Here is a 20,653-nt window from a genome sequence, read left to right as displayed (position 1 = left end):
TGTTCCCACTTCAGTTCCATTCTGACCTGCTAGGCAATGTCTTGAAGGTTGCCCGGCTACAGTCTTCCTCTATTGGTTTCCCTCCTGTTCATTTGACAGCTATCAGCTTGGTAGACTGACACACAGGAGAGAGAAATTTCTCTCATTAACATTGGTAGCACAATTTTTTTTTAAGAATCCCGCAAGTGTGGAAACAGGCCATTGGGCCCAACAAGTCCACACCCACCCTCCGAAGAGCAACCCACCCAGATCCATTCCCCTACTCTATTATTCCATGTTGAGCCCTGCACCTAATCTACATATCCAGGAACACTACAGGCAATTTAGCATGGCCAATTCACTTAACCTGCACATCTTTGGACTGTGGGGAAAAACCGGAACACCCAGAGGAAACCCATGCAGACACGAGGAGAATGTGCAAACTCCACATAGACAGTCGCCCGAGCTTGGAATCGAACCTGGGTACCTGGCGCTTTGAGGCAGTAGTGCTAACCATTGAGCCACCGTGCATGCTTATCCTTGCCATTGTTTCAAATTTTGGCATCATCTGTACCCTGTTCACCTCCGGTATTGAAGTCAAGGCTTATGTAATTATGGACCACTATCCAGGACATTGGTGCGACTAACTCCATTTTCTGTTCACCAGTGGCAGTCCTGCAGACCCAAGTAAACTACAGATACATACTGGATTTAGTATCATATATGTCAGAAGCAAGTTTCCAGCCTTCTGGAATCCAAACTAAATGACTAATACTACAGTGACCACAGAGAGACATGTTTCACATCGTCGTGACTATATTTACACCATGATATTTTTTATCGAGTATGTGAATGTTACAAATCATGTTGTTAAACCACTTACACAGATTGTTTGCAGAAATGGTTGTTCAAGCAGATCAAATATGTTACTAAGCCGCACTGAAAATTTTACACCTCTTGATTGGCAGTACACACAGATTTTGTTCAATTCTGTTTTATCTTTCAATTCAAATCCGGACAAGCACAATTCGTTTGAAACTCAAACTCAATAACTACATTGTTTTGTAAAGGTTCAAAATCTTTCATCCAAACTTATGACTAAATGAAACGACAAACTTCAATAGGGAAATCAAGAGTCACCAGGAAAGGGCAGGAAAACGGACATGAGGAATGTCAGGTCAACCGTGATCCCAATGAATGGTCAATCAAGCTCAAGGGGCCGAACGGCTTTCTCCAGTTCCTATTTCTTATGTCAAAGTTGACAGTTCTTAAAAATGTTTAAATTTTATATTTCAGTGATAGAATTCACATACTTTAATTCACAGGTACGATTCTACATAAAATAAACTAATTCTGAGTAAAATGGTGGCATAGTGGCAATATGACTGGACTAATAATCTAGAGGCTCAGGCTAATGCTTTGTGAATGTGGGTTCATTGGTGACCATTGTTTCAAATTTTGAAACAGTATCTGGTTCACTAATATCCTTTAAGAAAACTGCCATCTTTATCTGGTCGTCTACATGTGACTCCAGGGCTACTCTTAATTGTCCTCGGAAATGTCCTAGCAAGCTATTCAGTTCAAGAACAATTTAGGTCTTGCCAGTAACACCATTATGCCATGCAAGACCAACAAAAATTCTGAAAATTTATCATAATGTACTGTAAAAACCATGATAAAAATGCTTGAGTTTTACAAATCCAAATACCACTGAAACACAATTTTTGGGCACTGTGAATTTAGAACAGTCTTTTATATGGAACTTGTTCCAACCACCAGATGCCTCAAAGAATTTAACAGACAACAAACTGCATTTGAAACAAAAATGAAATTGCTGGAGAAACTCAGCAAGTCTGATAGCATCAGAGGAGAAAAAGTAGAGTTAACATTTTGGTCCAGTGTTAAGTGTAATCACTATTGCAATGCTGGAAATTGGCAGCCAACTCACACATTATAAAATCCCACTTACAACAATGTGATAATAACCTCACTGCCTGTCTCTTTGATGTTGATTAGAGGATAAGTATTGGTCAGCACACTTGTGACAACTCCCCTTCTTTTCTCTGAAATAGTGCCATGGGAGTGGGCCATCCATTTAAGGTCTTAACCAAAAGATCACTCCTGCAATAATACAGCACTACTTTATGACTGTCTTGGACTATTAGCCTTGATTTGTATGCTTATACCCTAGAATATCTCAACTCAATTTAAGCAACTCCAGAATTTGGGGTTTAAGAGTTATGCATTCAACTGTAATACAACTAAGACCTTTTTCAATTCATCCAAACGCTTTATCAAAACAGATTACAGCAAACCACACATCAAGTACACAACTTTAAATGATTATATTGGATGTCATGACTTGAAGGTGCCAGTGTTGGACTGGAGTGGACAAAGTTAAAAATCACACAACACCAGGTTATAGTCCAACAGGTTTATTTGGAAGTACTAGCTTTTGGAGCACTGCTCCTTCATCAGGTGCACCAACACCCACTTATCACATTGTTACCTTGGCATTAAATTAATAGTTGTGTTAGTAGGCACAGTTCCCACCTTCCAAACACCGCTGGCTCACCAAGAGGCTGGAACTCCACTGGACTCTTTTTCAGACACTTATGACTGCTTGCCTTTGAACAATTTCCGGTTTGGGATGGCTGTTCCTAATTATACACAAAATCCACTTGCTGAGCTGCCAGAAGAAGATGCCAATGCATCCCTGGAACTTACAAATCCTCTTGTCTCTGAAAATCAGTTTTGGATTGGCTAGTGAAGGAAATTGCATCATTATTGAAACACTCAATTCTGAACAGTTGAAGCAAAAGTTGTATTTTGAACTATCCCTAAATTCTAGAATACAGGATGGGTTTAGAGTTCATTTCTCCCAACTGTTTTAGAATATAGCTGCTGTTGCTGTTCAAAATTGGGGTCATTCATATCTTTAAATTAAAATAATTATCACTTCCACAAATGAAACACTTGATTGCACCTACAATTCACAGTTTAACCATTGTAGTTTTCTCATACCCATGTTTCACTGCGTAAACGGTGCTCTTCTTGAAATTTCTGTCAACATTACTTGTCTCACTTAGCTTCAGCAACTTATGGCTAACATGGTATCCTTGGAAACATTTTAAGGTAATTATGCAGTGGGTTGTGGTTGTGATGGCCTGGAATGTGATGGAAGCAGATTTAAAAGTAACTTCTAAAAGATGCTTGGATGAACACTTGATGGAGACAAAGTAGAACAATGGGAAAAAATAAAGGAAGACTGACTATATCATCCTGAAGCTCAGCTGAACGCTGAAAATCAAAAAGATGATGAGTCACCCAAAGGATATTCCATCAACCTGTCAAGCTCCACACCGTCCTCAGTCAATAATGGCCAATTTGGTGATTCCTTTCCAACTCATAATTTATTAAGCTTGATACAGTTTGAGATACTAGAGTCTACAGGATGCAATGAATGATTAGGTACCACTTCAGCACACACTTGCATTAATTGGCACCCATGTTACAATAATACAAATGGAAAATTCATTGACCTCATCTGTCACACTGGCAATGCCTGCACCAGAGAAAGAAAAAGCAAATTGTCTCTCACAACCTTGCAGAAGTTCAGATCTTTTTGTAAACTATAGGAAGTTACAAAAATTAAAATGTTCTCTTGCCCTCATGCCAGTTGTCAGCCAAGTAAACTTACCATATATACTCGTATATAGATCGATCTCACATATAAGCCAACTCTTTATTTTTGCCCCAAAGATCTGGTATCTTTGATATATCTCGTGTATAAGTCAACCCTAGTTTTTCAGGGGTCTCTTCCTGACTGCATATGCAGCTTTCAAGGGCATGATTTGCATATTTTTGATTCAAATGCAATATCTACGTCACGACATGTTGCAAGCACCAGTATACAATTGCGCAATGTGATTTTCAACCAGTTAAATTGAATGTTGATAACTATATATATGTTTATGTAATATGTAGATACATATATTTGACTTGTGCATGCAAATATCTATGGTACCTTATGGCAGCCCTTGACCTTGTCTTTCCACTGATGCCTCCGTTTCTTAGAAGTAGGTGTCGAATACAGTTTGTGCTCTGTACTTACTGTAAAACTCCCCCAAAGTTTTTCTGACAAAATGGCATCATGAAAAAACAAGCACACAGCACAGTTTAAACTAAAAGTTATTGAAGTTGCAGAGAAGAACAACAATAGCGTAGCTGCAAGGGAGTTCTGTTTGAAAAATCTGTTCGAGGTCAGAGAAAAAAAGCCACACAGTTAAAGGCTATGCCAAAACAGAAGTATGCCAACCAAGGAAATAGGAACAAGTGGCCACAACTAGAAGAAAAGATTGCTCACTGGGTAATTCAGTGTCGTCAGACAGAAGCACAGTGACTTGACAATGTATAATACGTGCCAAGAACGAAGCAAAAAGAGATGGATTCAGTAATTTCAAAGTCAGTTCTGGATGATGCAGTAGGTTTATGAAAAGGTATGATTTAGTGCTTAGACAGAAAACCAACACTGCCCAAAGTCTACCAGCAGAACTTAATGACAAGTTAATTGGATTCCATCGCTTTGCAACCAGAAGTCGGAAGAAAAACGGGTACAGGCTCTCAAGTATCAGCAATGTTGATGAAACCCCAATGAAGTCTGATATGCCAGAGAATAGATCTGTGGACAAGATCGGAGCAAAAACAGTTTTGGTTAAGACTTCTGGCCATGAAAGGAGTCAATTCACTGTTGTACATAGTTGTATGGCAGATGGAACAAAGTTAAAGCCGATGGTGATCTTTAAGCAGATAATTCTGCCCAAACAGAAACTTCCAAAAGATATTGTTATCCTCATCCATGACAAAGGGTGGATGGATGAAGGTGGCTGCAAGACTTGGATTAGGGAGGTGGTCTGGAATATGCGATCAGGATGGACTTAGAAAGGGAAAAAAAGCTCACTGGTTTTGGATATGTTCAGATCACAGAGTGAAAAGTGTTATCAGTGAACTTCAAGCTAACAATACTGACATTGCAATGAAACTTGGAGGCCTTACGAGCATGGTGCAGTCACTGGACGTTAGCATCAATAAACCTTTTAAGGACTTAGTACGGAAGAAATGGGATGATTGGATGCAAGAAGGAGAAAAAAGCTTCACAAAGGGTAGCACCCATGTATGCTCCATTACTTGCAACTGCATGTGAGTGGATTGTTGAGCCCTGGAAGGGAGATGAAAACTGAAATTATTGTGAAAGCCTTCAAAACATCTGGAATTTCTAGTGCTTTAGATGGTGCGGAGGATGACTATATATGGTCAGATGGAAGTGATGACAAATCAGTTGATAATCTCGAGAGTGCAGATGAAGATGATCCATATGACGATATGCTTGACCCAGATGACTGGAATAGGTTATTCAGTGGTACAACTGATGACAGTGAACTTGAAGGATTCTAGTGGACTTGTGCATGGACATGTAACTTTTGTTTTAAGCAGCTATCCCATAATATTTGTGATACTCACTGAGAAGAGATTTTTGCTGTGAATATCAGTTTTTTGATTTAAAGCGTATATCGTATATTATTAAGTTTCATGCAGTTATTTCTTAATAAAATATTATCAGTCTTTGTTCTTGTTTTTGCTGCTTCTCTGTTTTTATTTCATGAATTGGGTGTTGTATAGATACCCATGGTAGATGGCCTGACCACTTGTTGATATGCCTATTAACTTTTATACATATGTGTTGACCTACATCCACTTTATGTTACTGGTAACTGGAAAACGGTATGACAGTGCCGTTCTACTGTAGCAGGCAGAATGGAGACAGTTATTTTGAGGATCAGTGTTCAATAACGTCCACAATTCTTTTTCCTTTTATTGTTTACTATTTTATATAGAGATCTGGCTCTTGTTTGTCCACTTCTTTGACTCATGCCAAACATGCATTTTATCCCCTCGAAAACAATACCTTGTGTATAAGTCGACCCCCTAATTTCAGCTAAAACAACAGTCTTTAAAACATAACCTATACAGGAGTATATACGGATTTGCTCGAAGGAAATAGGAACGAAACCATGGAGGCATAAAACAAAAATTTGTTCTGGGATGCATCACTGAGGACTGTCACCCTAAGCAGTTGAATTCATCTTACTTTGGATCATATTCAACATCCAGAATCCCTCAACCAGTACTGATGTGGTGGCAACCGCAACTTTCTTTTTGTCTAGTTCCTCTGCAGTCACTTTGTCATTTTATGACAAGGTGTGAAAATTAAATCCACATTATTACTCTCCAGAAACTCCACAGCAGCTAAATTTCCATCATTCTTTACAAAGTTGTCAACACGCCTTTTCTCGAGTTCCAACAAAAGGTTGTTCATTTGAAAAGTTATTGTTACTTTTCTCTTCAGAGGTTCTGTCTGATCTGAATATTTCCATCATTTTTTTGCATTTGCATTTCAGATTTCCAGCATCTGCTTTTGCACTTCAAAAATCCATCTCTCAGCAATTAGTAGTTCATTGGGCAGAATGGGCAGAAACAAATTTCAATTGATTCATAGATACCTAATGGGTAAATCTACATCAATCTTGAATTAGAAGCATGTGCAAAGGAATGGAAACCAATTTTAAAGCTCAAGTCACTCAGTTTATTAATTTATTAGAAATTCAGAAACTTTCTTTTTCATCATTAGGTGTAAAAACTATTTTATATCTAAATTTTTAAAACTGCTCCAGAAGATAATAGTTTTCTGGAATACTTTGGCTTATGCCTCCTGTAGTCAAATACTTACATAAGTTCATCCTAGTTCAGTGGCAACTTTCTGGGATTTATGTACATGGACACAGAGATCTCTGTGCTCATCTACACTATCAAGAATCTTAGCATTCACCTAGTACTCTTTATTCCTGTTGCTCCTTCCAAAGTGAATCACCTCACATTTTTCCACATTAAACTCCATTTACCACCTCTCAGCCCAGCTCTGCAGTTTATCTATGTCCCTTTGTAATCTACAACATCCTTCAGCACAATCCACAACTCCACCAACCTTAATGCCATCCACAAATTTACTTACTGGCACATGCCCTCATCTAGGTCATTTATAAAAATGATAAACAGCAGTGTCCCCGAAACAGATCCTTATGGTATACCACTTGTAACTGAACTCCAGGATGAACATTTCCCATCAACCATCATCCTCTGTCTTTTTTCAGCTCGCCAATTTCTGACCCAAACCGCTAAATCACCCTCAATCCCATACCTCTGTTTTCTGCAACAGTCTAGCATGGGGAACCTTATTAAATGCCTTATTGAAATCCATATACACCACATCAACTGCTTTACCCTCATCCACCTGTTTGGTCACCTTCTCAAAGAACTCAATAAGGTTTGTGAGGCACAACCTACCCTTCACAAACTGTGCTGCCTACCTTAATCAACTTATTCCTCTCTAGATGATTAAAAATGGTACCTCTTATAACCTTTTCCAACTGAAGAAAGGCTCACTGATCTATAATTACCAGGGTCATCTCTACTCACCTTCTTGAACAATGGGATAACATTTTCTATCCTCCAATCTTCTGGCACTATTACTGTAGATAATGATGACATAAAGATCAAAGCCAAAGGCTCTGCAATCTCCTCCCTGGCTTCCCAGAAAATCCTAGGATAAATCCCGTCCAGCCCAGGGGAATTGCCTAAATTCACACTTTCCCGAATTGCTAACACCTCCTCCTTGTGAACCTCAATCCCATCTAGTCTAGTTGCCTGTATCTCAGTGCTCTCCTTGACAACACTGTCTTTTTCCAGTGTCAATACTGACGAGAAATATTCATTTAGCGCTTCCCTTATCTCCTCTAACTCCACACACAACTTCCCACTACTATCCTTGAATCACCCTAATCTTTCTTAGTCATTCTTTTATTCCTGATACCTATAGAAAGCTTTAGGGTTTTCCTTGATCCTAGCTGCCAACAACTTCTCATGTCCATCCTGGCTCTTCTTAGCTCTCTCTTTAGGTCTTTTCTGGCTAACTTGTAACTCTCAAGCACCCTAACTAAGCCTTCATGTCTCATCCTAACATAAGCCTTCCTCTTCCTCTTGACAAGAGATCCAATTTCTTTAGTAAACCATGGCTCTCTTGCTTAACCACTTCCTCCCTGCCTGACAGATACATACTTATCGAGGACACACAGTGGCTGTTCCTTGAATAAGCTCCACATTTCAAGTGTGCCCATCCCCTACAGTTTCCTTCCCATCGTATGCATCTAAATCTTGCCTAATGGCATCATAATTGCCTTTCCCACAGCAATAACTCTTGCCCTGCAGTATATATCTATCCCTTTCCATCACTAAAGTAAACATAACTGAATTGTGGTCACTATCACCAAAGTGCTCACATACCACCAAATCTAACACCTGGCCAGGTTCATTACCCAGTACCAAATCTAATGTGATCTCACGCCTTGTTGGCCTGTCTACATACTGTGTCAGGAAACCATCCTGCACACACTGGACAAAAATTGACCCGTCTAAAGTACTCGAACTATATTATTCCCAGCCAATATTTGGAAAGTTAAAGTCCCCCAAAACAACTACTCTGTTACTCTCACTCCTATCTAGAATTATCTTTGCTATCCTTTCCTCTACATCTCTGGAACTATTCGGAGACCTATAGAAAACTCCCTATAGGGTGACCTCTCCTTTCCTGTTCCTAACCTCAGCCCATCCTACCTCAAACATCTTTTCTGCCACTGAAATACTTTCCTTGACTAATAATGTCACACCTCCTCCTCTTTTACCACCTTTTCTGCTTTTACTCAAACATCTATATCCCGAAGCCTGCAACAACCATTCCTGTCCCTGCTCTATCCATATCTCCTAAATGGCCATAACATCAAAGTCCCACGCTGCAAGTTCACACACCTTATTCCAGATGTTCCTGGCATTGAAGTGGACACACTTCAAACCACCTTCCTGCTTACCGGTGAACTCTTGCAATCTTCAAACCATATTTCTGACCTCATTACTCAATCTCCTGGACACTGGAACTACAATTTAGGGTCCCACCCCCATGCTGAATTAGTTTAAAACCTCCTGAATAGCATTAGCAAATATTCCCCCCCAGGATATTGGTATGCCTCTGGTTCAGATGAACAAAAACAAAATGAAGAGTTTTTTCAAATTGTTCAGTCAACCTAAAAAGTTAAACCTTTAAAAATTAGTAATAACTATTCAACATGCAACATATAAAATACTTCACCGAAAAGACAAAGTTCAATGGTTGAAAAGCAAATATTTCAAAAACTTAATTAAAAAGGAACCTATTGCAATTTGTAGGTGGTACATTCTTGATAGCCTGGCCATGAAGGTTATTCAATTAATAAATAACATGATCAAATTGACCTGCAAATTTACCTTGCTCTCTGCTCCAGCATGCTGACGTGCAGCTGCAACCATCTCCAACTTGGCATTGTTAGGGACATTGGCAAACCGCCACTGCTGCGACAAATCCAAAACTGTTCTCTGGAACCTAGAATAAACCAACATATCATCAACATTCAACTTTCATCACATATCAGTGTGGTTACCATTCATCCCTTCCAACTACTGAAGAATTAAAGAGAACATTTTTAAGATTTCCATTTCACTTTACTGTCTTACTTGTGTGATTTGATTTTATTTATTGCCACATATACCTAAATAGTGAAAAGCTTTGTTTACGAGCAGTACAGGCAGACCTTAGTAAACAAGAACAAACAGATCATAAGGTGAAAGAAAAACTTAGAGGCATACAGGTTACATTGCACAAAGCATGCACTAGACAAGATCAACATTAGCAAGATCAGCATTATTTGAAGTTAGAGAATCCTTTCAACAATTTAGTAACGGCCAGGAAGAAGCTGTTCCTGAATCTGCTGGTGTGAGAGTTCAAGCTTTTTTATCTTCTGCATGATGGAAGAGGTTGTAGGAGAGCATTACTTTCTAATATTTATCTTAAGAATCTACATGTGACCATTATTTACTAGAATGTTAAGGTTACATTTGGAAGAATAATTTGTAGCAAGCAATATATTTGTAGCAAGTAATAAAGGATGACACATACTGACCTGACCTTTAAAGCTACCACTTTAATCTATCTGAAGGGCAATGCTACTACAATCAGAATGCTGGAAGGAGAGTGTATCGTCATCATTCCTTTATGTAACTCGAGAACTGTTTTGAGCAATATATGAAGAGTTCCGAGGTAGATAAAAGCATATGTATGTGGATGTATGTCGTTTCAGGTGAAATGGTGAGTATACTTATTGTGATGTGAAAGATACCACAATTGCTTGAGACAAGCTGAATGGACCAAACGAACCAGTCGATGTAGCACTGCTCATTTATGCAGAGACAGTTCATGAAACAGGGAATGTTCTGCTGAGATTAAGCATGGCTCCTTGTAGTCTGCCAGGATTGAAGTCACATAGATTTTTAACAGGGCATCAATCAGATTGTTGCCACAGCAAAATAATTTGGACCAAGTTTTGCACTGCTCTAAAACAAAACACTACATCAAAAAGAAAGCTCATCATCCAATTAATACTGCTGGACCAACCACAAACAGAAAGTACTCCTTCTGGTACAAAAATGCCACAATAAGCATAAAAGGTAAATGAGGATTGTCTGTTTTTCAATGAATCTTTCTTTGCTGTCCCGAAATCTTTTTCCATGTCTACTACAGATGAACAAATTGAAGAAATCCGTTTGCTGTCTCTGTGTGTCAGCACCAGTTAAATTTACATAGTATCCTTTTACATAGTTTAATCCACATCAAAAAAGATGATGTTCAGTGAAGAATTCCACCAGTAAACCACATCAATTTGCAAGAAGGACTTCATCAATCTGCTTACAATACTAGTAAAGCCGGAAACAAAAATGCTACTATCTAAATTTTTTCTCAGAGCAAAATAAAAATTGAGCAACAGAAAATAGTTGAAAGCAGACCTTATACAATAACACTAAAAAGTCTAACCCCAATTCAGCCAGCTAAATCCTGGTCTCTAGTGGGCATTACAACTTACATCTACATAACACATCAGGAAGCATGGTGGCACAATGGTTAGCACTGCTGCCTCACAGTGCCAGAGACCCGGGTTCAATTCCCGCCTCAGGCAACTGTCTGTGTGGAGTTTGCACATTCTCCCCGTGTTTACGTGTGTTTCCTACGGGTGCTCTGGTTTCCTCCCACAGTCCAAATATGTGCAGGTTAGGTGAATCGGCCATGCTAAATTGCCCGTAGTGTTAGGTGAAGGAGTAAATGTAGGGGAATGGGTCTGGGTGGGTCGATGTGGATTTGTTGGGCCGAAGGGCCTGTTTCCACACTAAGTAATATAATCTAATATAGCAGAATATCCCAAGGTATCTTACAAAGGCAAGTGATAAAGATACCCAAAGAGACTGGGAGGGTCATTCACCTTAGCTAATTACTCTACGATTCAAAGGGTGGGTGAATGCATGATTGTGAAGCATCAAAGCAAGAGGGATACAGAAATAATACCAGCAGAAATTAGAGCACATGGAAAGCTATGGAAAATCTGTAAGCAACTGCGCAAATTTTGAATTCAAAGCATCAGAATCAGCTTCAAACTATCAATCTGAAAATTGTTACATGGAAGATCAACTTAAACTCTTAAGTCTATTTGGTGTGAATAAGCACAAGCATGAAACCGATTTGATTCATTCAATCTATGTTACCACGGAAGTTGCCAGATTGATCTGGTGCCACACATTGACAAGTACATATCAGTCTGCAAAGTTCCCTCACCTACAGCAAGCGTGCTAAATTGCTCAAGCATGTATTGATTTGCAGTAACTAAGCTTTATGGTCTTAGAAAGGAACAAGCCAAATTCAACTCTGCAGCACATACCCCATTATAAAGCAGCATGTCTGACTGACTCTAAGTATTGTTACACCAAAGGATAGAGACTTAGCTGCAATTATTTCACAAATACGAAGCATTATGACAAAATTATTCAACAAATTTTTAAAAGAGTGATAAGCAGGATAACAATTTGCCTTAGATGCCAGGGTATTAACAATCCACTGTTTCGATCTTTTTTCCCCCACAGATTTAACTATGACTATCACAAAATTGAGGATAATCTGAAATCTTTGGGATGTTATACATGAAAGTTAACTATTTCAACAACAAAAAATAAAATAAACTTATAATCGCAGAGAAGTAGGTTGGCAGCATCTCTTCCAGCACATTTATATTCGGAGATAAAAAAATCAGCCAATATTAGAAGTTCATGAGCTTTAAAGATTCTTACTTCAGACCATATTCCTCGGGATCCAATTTCTGTTTTCTACACACCTCTTCTAAAACCTAATGAACAGAAAAATATATTGACACATAACAATCATTTTGCATCAGAAAAACAAATCATATTTGGCTGTAGCATAAAGTTGGGAATTATAATAGTTATCTTCAGCGGCAAAATCAGATGAAAATCAAAACAAAAAAATGTTCCCTTTCCTTATTTTACTTGACTGGGTTATATGTTGACAGGGGTTCAAACCAAAGTTCAGTGCAGGAGTATCTATCCAACATTGCCTAACTCTAACCAAACCACAACTCTTCAGTTATCTACAAATAAATTCCAAAAGGTTCCTATAACCTCAAATGTATATCTAGCTGGGTTTAAAGATAATGGGCGCTGCTTCCACATCATTTTGAAAATTAAACATTCAATATCTTTTGCTATACTTGCCAATTAGTAGCATATTATTTTCATCATCATACATTCTTAAACAATTTTCCTTTGGGAGATTGAAGGGTGATCTTATACAGGTTTATAAAATCATGAGTGGCATGGATAGGATAAATAGACAAGGTTTTGTCCTTGCGATGGGGGAGTTCAGAACTAAAGGGCATAGGTTTAGGGTTGAGAGAGGAAAGATATAAAAGGGACCTAAGGGGCAACTTTTTCAGGCAGAGGTTGATGTATGTATAGATTGAGCTACCAGAGGAAGTGGTGGAGGCTGGTATAGTCACAACATTTGAAAGGCATTTGGATGGGTATATGAATAGGATGGGTTTAGGGCAATGAATTCTTCCAAGGGGCCACATGAGAAACCTGAGCTGTGTTGGAGGGCCGAACAAACAATAAGTTGAACATAATTCTGCTCAGTATTAGTTTTCTCCCATTGTAAAACGTACTAAATTATATAGTTTTGCACTGAAACTATAATCAAAAGAAAAAGGATATTCTTTTACAATAAAGATATGAAATCTTAAAGTAGGTCAAATACAGAAGAAATAAAACAATAATTTCAGTATTTCATTTTATTTTTAACATGTTAAGCTCACAAACCAATAATGAAAAGTTGTTTCATTATTGTTCAGTATCACAAACAACTGTATACAAAAAGCAATAAGTGCTTTTGATGTTTTTCAATTCATTTTACTTGTTTAGTGAGAAAAATCCAGTCTGTTTTGGGCTTGAACAAGTGCACTGAAATCTGGTTGAATGTCTGAGGTGGATATGTGAAGGACAGCTGAGAGGTGATCATCAGTGATAGAGGGTCTGTATTTGGATTTGTTGAACTTCATCACTGAGGATGTCTGTTCGCATTACAGGTAGATCCAAAGAAGACTAGAATCTTCTGAGCATGCCTCCTCATGTGTAGAAAGTTCTCCTCTTTGAGGGAAGAGTAAAAATCAAGCAGTGAGACTGACCTAAAGTACTCCAGAAGTGTGTCAGACTGCAGGTCAATGAGTTCAAGCTGAACATCACTAGGTGCATTCTCCACATTGCATGTAAATGGGGAAAGAATCATGTGTATTTCATTCTCAAACATTTTCAAGTCTTGAAATCGTCTTGAAAATTCACCATGCAGTGCTTCTAACATAGATGAGTACCTGTGGAGGTGATCAGTTGAATATGTGGCTTCAGTCAGTGTTGGCAAGTGGGTGAGAATGTTGCCCTCCATTTGGCTTGAGAGAAGCTGCAAATTTTCATAAAAGCCTTCACCAAGTTGTACATTTCAAGCACAAAAAGGCCCTTGTACTGCAGTTTCACATTTCGTTCATTCATAAGTGCAGTCACATCAACAGCAAAACCAAGGTCTGCAATCCAGTCTGCATCTGAAAGCTGTGGAATGCCATTCCTTTTCTTCACACAGAAATCTTGAATCTCTTCTCTCAGGTCCCGTACACTTTTCAGCATTTTGCCCAGGCTGAGCCACCTGACAGCTGTGTGGTAGCCTATGTCACGATGTTCAGTCTCATTTTCCTCCAGAAGTGCAACAAACTGCCTGTGATTCAAAGCTCTTGCCCTGATGAAGTTAACTATTTTAGTTACAACATCAACCACATGGTTAATTTTTAACACTGACTTACACAACACTTCCTGATTTTTAATACAATGCAAAAATACCAATTTCTGTTCAGGGTCAATTTCTGTCACTTTATCCTGCATTCTCTTTAAGAGTCCAACATTTTTTCCAGTTAGATTTGGACAACCATCCGTTGTCACACCCGCCAGCTTGTCCCATTTTAGTCTCAACGTGTCCAAACAGGCATTTACCTCCGTGAACAAATCATTACCAGTTGTTGTTCCTTTCATTGACTGCATTGCTGCCAGCTCCTCCGTGATTTTAAAGTCCGTAGTTATGCCACGTACGAAGATGAGTAGCTGGGCTGTGTCATGTACGTCGCAGCTCTCATCCAAAGCCAAGGAAAAAAAGTCAAAGTTGACCGCTCTGTACTGCAGCTGAAGCTCCAGAGTTCTCGCGCTATTCCCAATCCTTCTCGTTACAGTGCGCTGGGAGAGGGGCACATTCTCAAATGCCTCCTATTTCTCTGGGCATATTAGTTCTGCAGAGTCCAACAAGCACTCCTTAATAAACTCTCCATCAGAAAACGGTTTACTGTTTCTGGCGATTTTGTGGGATATGACATAACTTGTCTTGGTGTGAGCTGACATTTTGAGGGCTAGCCAGCAAGCATCACTTTTAGCTGTTTACACACATACACGCGCATGTGCATCCATACGTAAATTTAAAAAAACATCCTTTTCAAAACAAAAGCAACACAGCTGCATTGTGTGCATGGCGTAAATACTTTTTCATTTATGTTCTAATTTAAGATTGACCTCATGCGGGCCGGACAGGAATGACCAAAGGGCCGGATATGGCCCATGGGACGTAAAATGCCCAGGTCTGGTTAGAGGGACATGGGCCAAGTGCTGGCAAATGGGACTAAATTAGTTTAGGATATCTGGTCAGTTGGACTGAAGGGTCTGCTTCCATGCTGTACATCTCAACGACTCTATCGTATTTCAACAATTGAAGAAGAGGTTTCCACTAGAGGTAGGCCAATATTTATCACAGATCATTGGAATAGGAATATTTGACAACTCTGTTTTAAAATATCCAGTATGACAATAGCAGTATAAGAATATTATTTAGCTTTTCCTTGTTTTGTTTTTGGAGTCCGATTTCCAAATACTCCTTAAGTACTTGTGTCAAACTGATTTACACTGTGAACAAATCACAAAGCAGTTACTTCTGATCACCTAGGGATAGTGATTATGTTTTCACATTCTTAAGCAAACAGCAATTTTAGGATTAGACATATCAGATTTTTCAATGTGCTAAGCAGAAATAAGCTAAACAATAAACTGGCTGTCAAGTTAAATATATTTTGTTGCAATTTTTGTATAATAGATTTAGTTCTCTCTTGACACCTAGTTAAAATTCTTTCTATCTCCAATAGTTATGCAGTGGTAGAGTTCATTTCAGATTTGATATTTTAAATTTTTGTCATAATTTATTAAATGTAACAGATAGAATTACTAACATTTTTAGAATCTAAAATGTGACAAATGACTGCATTATTGTGAAATAATGTTGGCCTGAGTTCTTGGTTCATATAGATATATCAGCAGAGTAGATAAGGTAGCTATAAATGTATTTATTCTGATCAAAAGGTTTAGAACAAGGAGGTAGAACCCCAATTTTAAAGTTGAGCTACGCAAAAACAATCTCAGAAGTACTTCTTCACACAAAAAGTGATGAATATTTGAAATTCCCACCCCAAAAAGCAGGTGACGCTGGGGCTCAATCAAAAAATTTTGAACAGTTATTAGTTGGCTTTGTTAGATAAGTACCTTATGGGCTTAGAAAAAAAAAATAGATGGATTTAAGATAAATTCAGCTACAATTTATTGAGTAGGACAGGTTCAAACAGTTAAATGAACTTCTGTCTCGAAGTTTCTAACCTATAGAAAATAGACAAAACTTTCAACTTAGGCCCATCTGTTTGCTTTGATTTTTTAAAAATCCTAAACACTTCTTCCAAAAGAGCAGGGAGTTCTCTGTGGGCTAACCAACATTCCTCCCTCAACCAACAACACAAAAAGATTTAACTGGTCAATCCTTTCATGGTGTTTGTGGTACCATGCTGCGTGCAAATTGGCTGTCGTGTTTGTCTACAAAAGGAACTACACTTCAAAGAGTAATTCATTGGTCATGAAGTACTTGGGGATGTTTTGAACACATAAAAGGCACTATAAATAGAAGCTTTTTCTTCCCTCTTTTAGATTTTTTCTGCCAAAGAAAATGTATTTAAAATTGGTAACCACATCATCTGCACATCATGAGCATGAAGCAGGCAAAGAATTCCACCTTCCCTATGAACACAAGCAACTTTCAAGGAAGTCCCATCCAAAACCAGATGGTAGAACTGAAACTTTGAAGTTTATACACCATGTAAAGAGAAGCTGCAAATGGGGATTTTGCAAGTTTGCAAACTGTGCATTTGAGAAGGGGGTTACTCAACTCAGCCCAAAAGTAGGGCAGCTGGCAAACCTATTTGATGTGAACTAAGGAGTATCTTTTATGAAAAGAGTTTCATTATTTTAAAAGGAGTTGGCATATGAATGCAAAGATATGTAAAGTTTGAAAACAGTTGCAATTTAACCGTTAACACAAGGAAAAAAAAATTTCCAACCCATGCGCAACATATTGTGAAGGTAAATAATTAATACAGAATAACTCACAAGAAACAGTTATATTTGGTCCCCTCCTTCTCCACTCCCAACACCTCCACAGCAGCTTCTCAAGCAATCACAGAAGGTGCAACACTTGCCCGTTTACTTCCTCCCTCTTCACTATCCAAAATTTCAGGCACAAATTGCAGGTGAATCAACAATTTACCTACACTTCACTCAATTTAGTATACTGCCCATATTCATTGCTCACAACGTGGACTGCTCTACAATGGGGAAATGAAATGCAGACTGGGTGACCACATTTGGAATATTATGAACAGGTTTGGGGCACGTATCTAAAGAAGGATGCAGTGGCCTTGGAAAGGGCCCAGAAGAGGGTTACAGGAATGATTGCCAGGGAGAGATTGAGGACTGTGAATCTGTACTCAATGGAGTTTAGAAGGATGAGAAGAAGGATGACTAGTAAGTCTGGATAGAGTGGACCTGAAGGGCATAGCCTCAGAGTGAACGGATGACACTTTAGAACTGAGGTTAGGAGGAATTTCTTCAGCCAGTGGCTGATTAATCTGTGGAACTCATTGCCACATAGGCTGTGGAGGTGAAGTCATTGAGTGCACTTAAAATAGAGATAGATAGGTTCTTGAATTTTGAGGGTTATGTCAAGGCGGCAGGAGAATGGAGTAGAGAAAAATATCAGCCATTCCCAAATGATGGAGCAGATTTGATCAGTCAAATATTCTAATTCTGCTCCCGTATTTTATGGTCTTTGCAGAATATCCACATACTGTCCATAAAAATTACTCAGCTTCCAGTTGCCTGCCACTTCAACACACCGTTGTGCTCCCTGACCAACATTTTATTTCAGCCTGCTGCAATGCTCCAGTGAGGCTTAGCAAAAGCTAGAAGAACTGCATTTCATTTTCCATTTTGGAAACCTATAACCTTCAGGAATCAATGTCAAGTTCAATAATTTTAGACCCTGATTACCTCCTTCCATGTCCTTTATCCTCACTTTCCAGGGCCCATCATGATATGGTCTCCTTTCAGCACAGCCACCCCAATTTAACCTACTCATTGTCCCCATCATCAGCTTTTCTCCTTCACTGGCTTACAACAACCATCTTTGTCTGGCTAATTTCCTTTCTCTCTCGGTTCTCTGCTTCCATCTATCTGGTCACTCCTTTTTCCTCCCAACCCTTGTTATCAGCAGAACTACCATTTTTTTTTAGTTACTATCAGTTGTGAGGAAGGGCCACTGGACTCAAAAAGTAAGAGCATAAAGACGTGCAACATGGAAGCAGACCTTAGGTCCAATTCATCCATGCTGACCAGATATCCTAAATTAATCTAGTCCCATTTGGCAGCATTTGGCCTATATCCTCCCAAACCCTTCCGATTCATATTCCCATTCCGATGCCTTTTAAATGTTATAACTGTACCAGCCTCCACCACTTCCTCTGGCGGTTCATTCCACACACACACCATCCTTCATATGAAAAGGTTACTCCGAGGTCCCTCCTAAATCTTTCCCCTGTCACCTTAAACCAATGCCCTTTAGTTTTGGAATCCCCTGCCCTGAGCTAAAGACCTTGAATATTCACCTATCGACACCCCTCATGGTTTTATAAACTTCTATAAGATAACCCCTTAGCCTCTGATGTTCCAGGGAAAATAGCCTCAACCTATAGCTCAAACCCTCCAAAATCTAGTAACAGTGAAATTGGGCCATTTGGCCCATCAAGGCTACTCCACCATTCAATCATGGCTGATTTCAACCCATTCTCCTGCCTTTTTCCCTATAAGTGAATTTGAAAATTGGGGCAGCACAGTGACTCAGTGGTTAGCACTGCTGCCTCACAGTGTCAGGGTCCCAGGTTCAATTCCCACATCAGGCGTCTGTGTGGAGTTTGCACATTCTCCCAGTGTCTGCGTACACAAAGATGTGCATGTGAATTGCCCATAGTGATAGGTGCATTAGTCAGGGTTAATATAGGGTAGGGGAGTGGGTCTGGGTGGGTTACTCTTTGGAGAGCTGGTGTGGACTTGTTGGGCGAAGTGCCTATTTCCATACTGTAGGGAATCTAAACTCTTGATAACTTTACTAATTAAGAACTTATCTCAGTCCTAAATACATTCAATGACTTGAGTTCCACAGATTAACCACACATTGGCTGAAAAACAATCCTCATTTCAGTTCTGAAGAGTTATCCCGACATGCAGAAGCTGTGGCCTCGGATCCTAGTCTTTCCTTCTAGTGGCAACATCCATTCGATCCAAGCCTCATAGTATTTTGTAAGTTTCAATCAGATTCCCCTCATTTTCATAAACTCCAGTACAGACCCAGAGTCCTCAACTGCTTTCATACAACAAGCCCTTCCGCCCCAGGATCATTCTTGTAAATATCCTCCAGACCCCCTCAAACACTAACACATCTTAGATACAGGTCCCCAACATTGCTGACAACATTCAAAATGTAATCTGAGCAGTCTCTCTCAGTCTCAGCAGTATATCTCTGCTTTTGTTGAAATGTATGCTGACATTACACTTGCCTTCCTAACTGCCAACTCAACGTGCATGTTAACTCTGCTTTCTCTCCTCAGATACTGTCAGCTCTGCTGATTTTCTCCAGCAATTTGTTTTGCTTTCAGCTTGTCATATATGTAGTATGAATGTAAATTAAATAAATGATTAAAATGTGTAACCCAGAGCAATATAATATTTTTTTTATATACACACACATACACAAATAAATATATGTATATAAAAATAATGTAGGTGATTGACAAAATGAGGAGATATGTAACCCATGATCAGCATATTGCTGATATATAGTATGAAGCTACAACATTAATACAGAATAAATGTGGATACCCCCGCCTACTGTTTTGTATATATTGTAGTATGAAGGTAAACCAGAGGAGGATTTATGGTCAATAAAGATTTGCAATCTTAATGTTGCTGTTGCCTGTGTGAGGCGGAGGTCTGACTCAGCTCCAAACGCCAAGGCCCGGTTTTACCAGGGGAGCACAGAGAGGAATCCTTCCCCTGGAAAGGCGGTTGTCAGGAGCGGGGATTCCGGGCCGTCTCTCACCTGTAGCAGCGGTGTACTCGCCGCCACTCTCACCTGCTGCCGCCTGCCATTCGGCGCCAGCACCGTAACCGCCGCCGCCATCCCCGCCGTCGCCATCCCCTTCAAGCGCAGCTGGAACTGGCGCAACGCGCACGCGCCGAACATGAAGGTGCGCGCCAGGGGGCTGACCCCGCTCTCTCTCAGTCACCGCGTGCGCGTTCCAGAGGGAGGGAACCGCCGCGCACGTGCGCGTCACCACCTTGTCGGGGGGGGGGGGGGCGCGCTCGTCACCGCATTGTCGGGGAGCGCGCACGCCGTCGCTGAGGGTGGTCAGCCCTCACCCCCCAACACATCAAGAATCAACCAATCAAAGAATCCCCAGTCCAGCCAATCAGTGCAGCCAGTCCACTGTGTCCAATCACATCAAGAATCAACCATAGGATCCCCAGTCCAGCCAATCAGTGCAGCCAGTCCACTCCATAGGATCCCCAGTCCAGCCAATCAGTGCAGCCAGTCCACTGCGTCCAATCACATCAAGAATCAACCAATCAAAGGATCCCCAGTCCAGCCAATCAGTGCAGCCAGTCCACTATGTCCAATCACAAC

General features: G+C 39.8%; 1 protein-coding gene across 3 annotated transcripts in view; it reads right to left on the bottom strand.

Moving 5' to 3' along the window:
- Nucleotides 1–20,230, bottom strand: part of aspscr1 (ASPSCR1 tether for SLC2A4, UBX domain containing) — a 218,758-nt gene extending 198,528 nt beyond the window's left edge. Inside the window, exons 1-3 of one of the 3 annotated variants that reach the window (XM_043714989.1) lie at nucleotides 20,069–20,230; nucleotides 12,292–12,347; nucleotides 9,391–9,505 (exon numbers count right to left, since the gene is read on the bottom strand). In XM_043714989.1, the coding sequence (XP_043570924.1) occupies nucleotides 9,391–9,505; nucleotides 12,292–12,347; nucleotides 20,069–20,212 (315 nt within the window). In that variant the 5' untranslated portion in view covers nucleotides 20,213–20,230. The remainder of the gene's footprint in view (nucleotides 1–9,390; nucleotides 9,506–12,291; nucleotides 12,348–20,068) is intronic. The other 2 variants (XM_043714988.1, XM_043714990.1) reach the window with 2 other exon arrangements.
- Between the last annotated feature and the right edge of the window lie 423 nt (nucleotides 20,231–20,653).

Source organism: Chiloscyllium plagiosum, chromosome 24, assembly GCF_004010195.1.
Source record: "Chiloscyllium plagiosum isolate BGI_BamShark_2017 chromosome 24, ASM401019v2, whole genome shotgun sequence".
In the NCBI taxonomy this organism is placed as follows: domain Eukaryota; kingdom Metazoa; phylum Chordata; class Chondrichthyes; order Orectolobiformes; family Hemiscylliidae; genus Chiloscyllium; species Chiloscyllium plagiosum.
The sequence above is the reverse complement of the archived record's forward strand: the minus strand, read 5'-3'. Positions and strand labels throughout refer to the sequence as shown.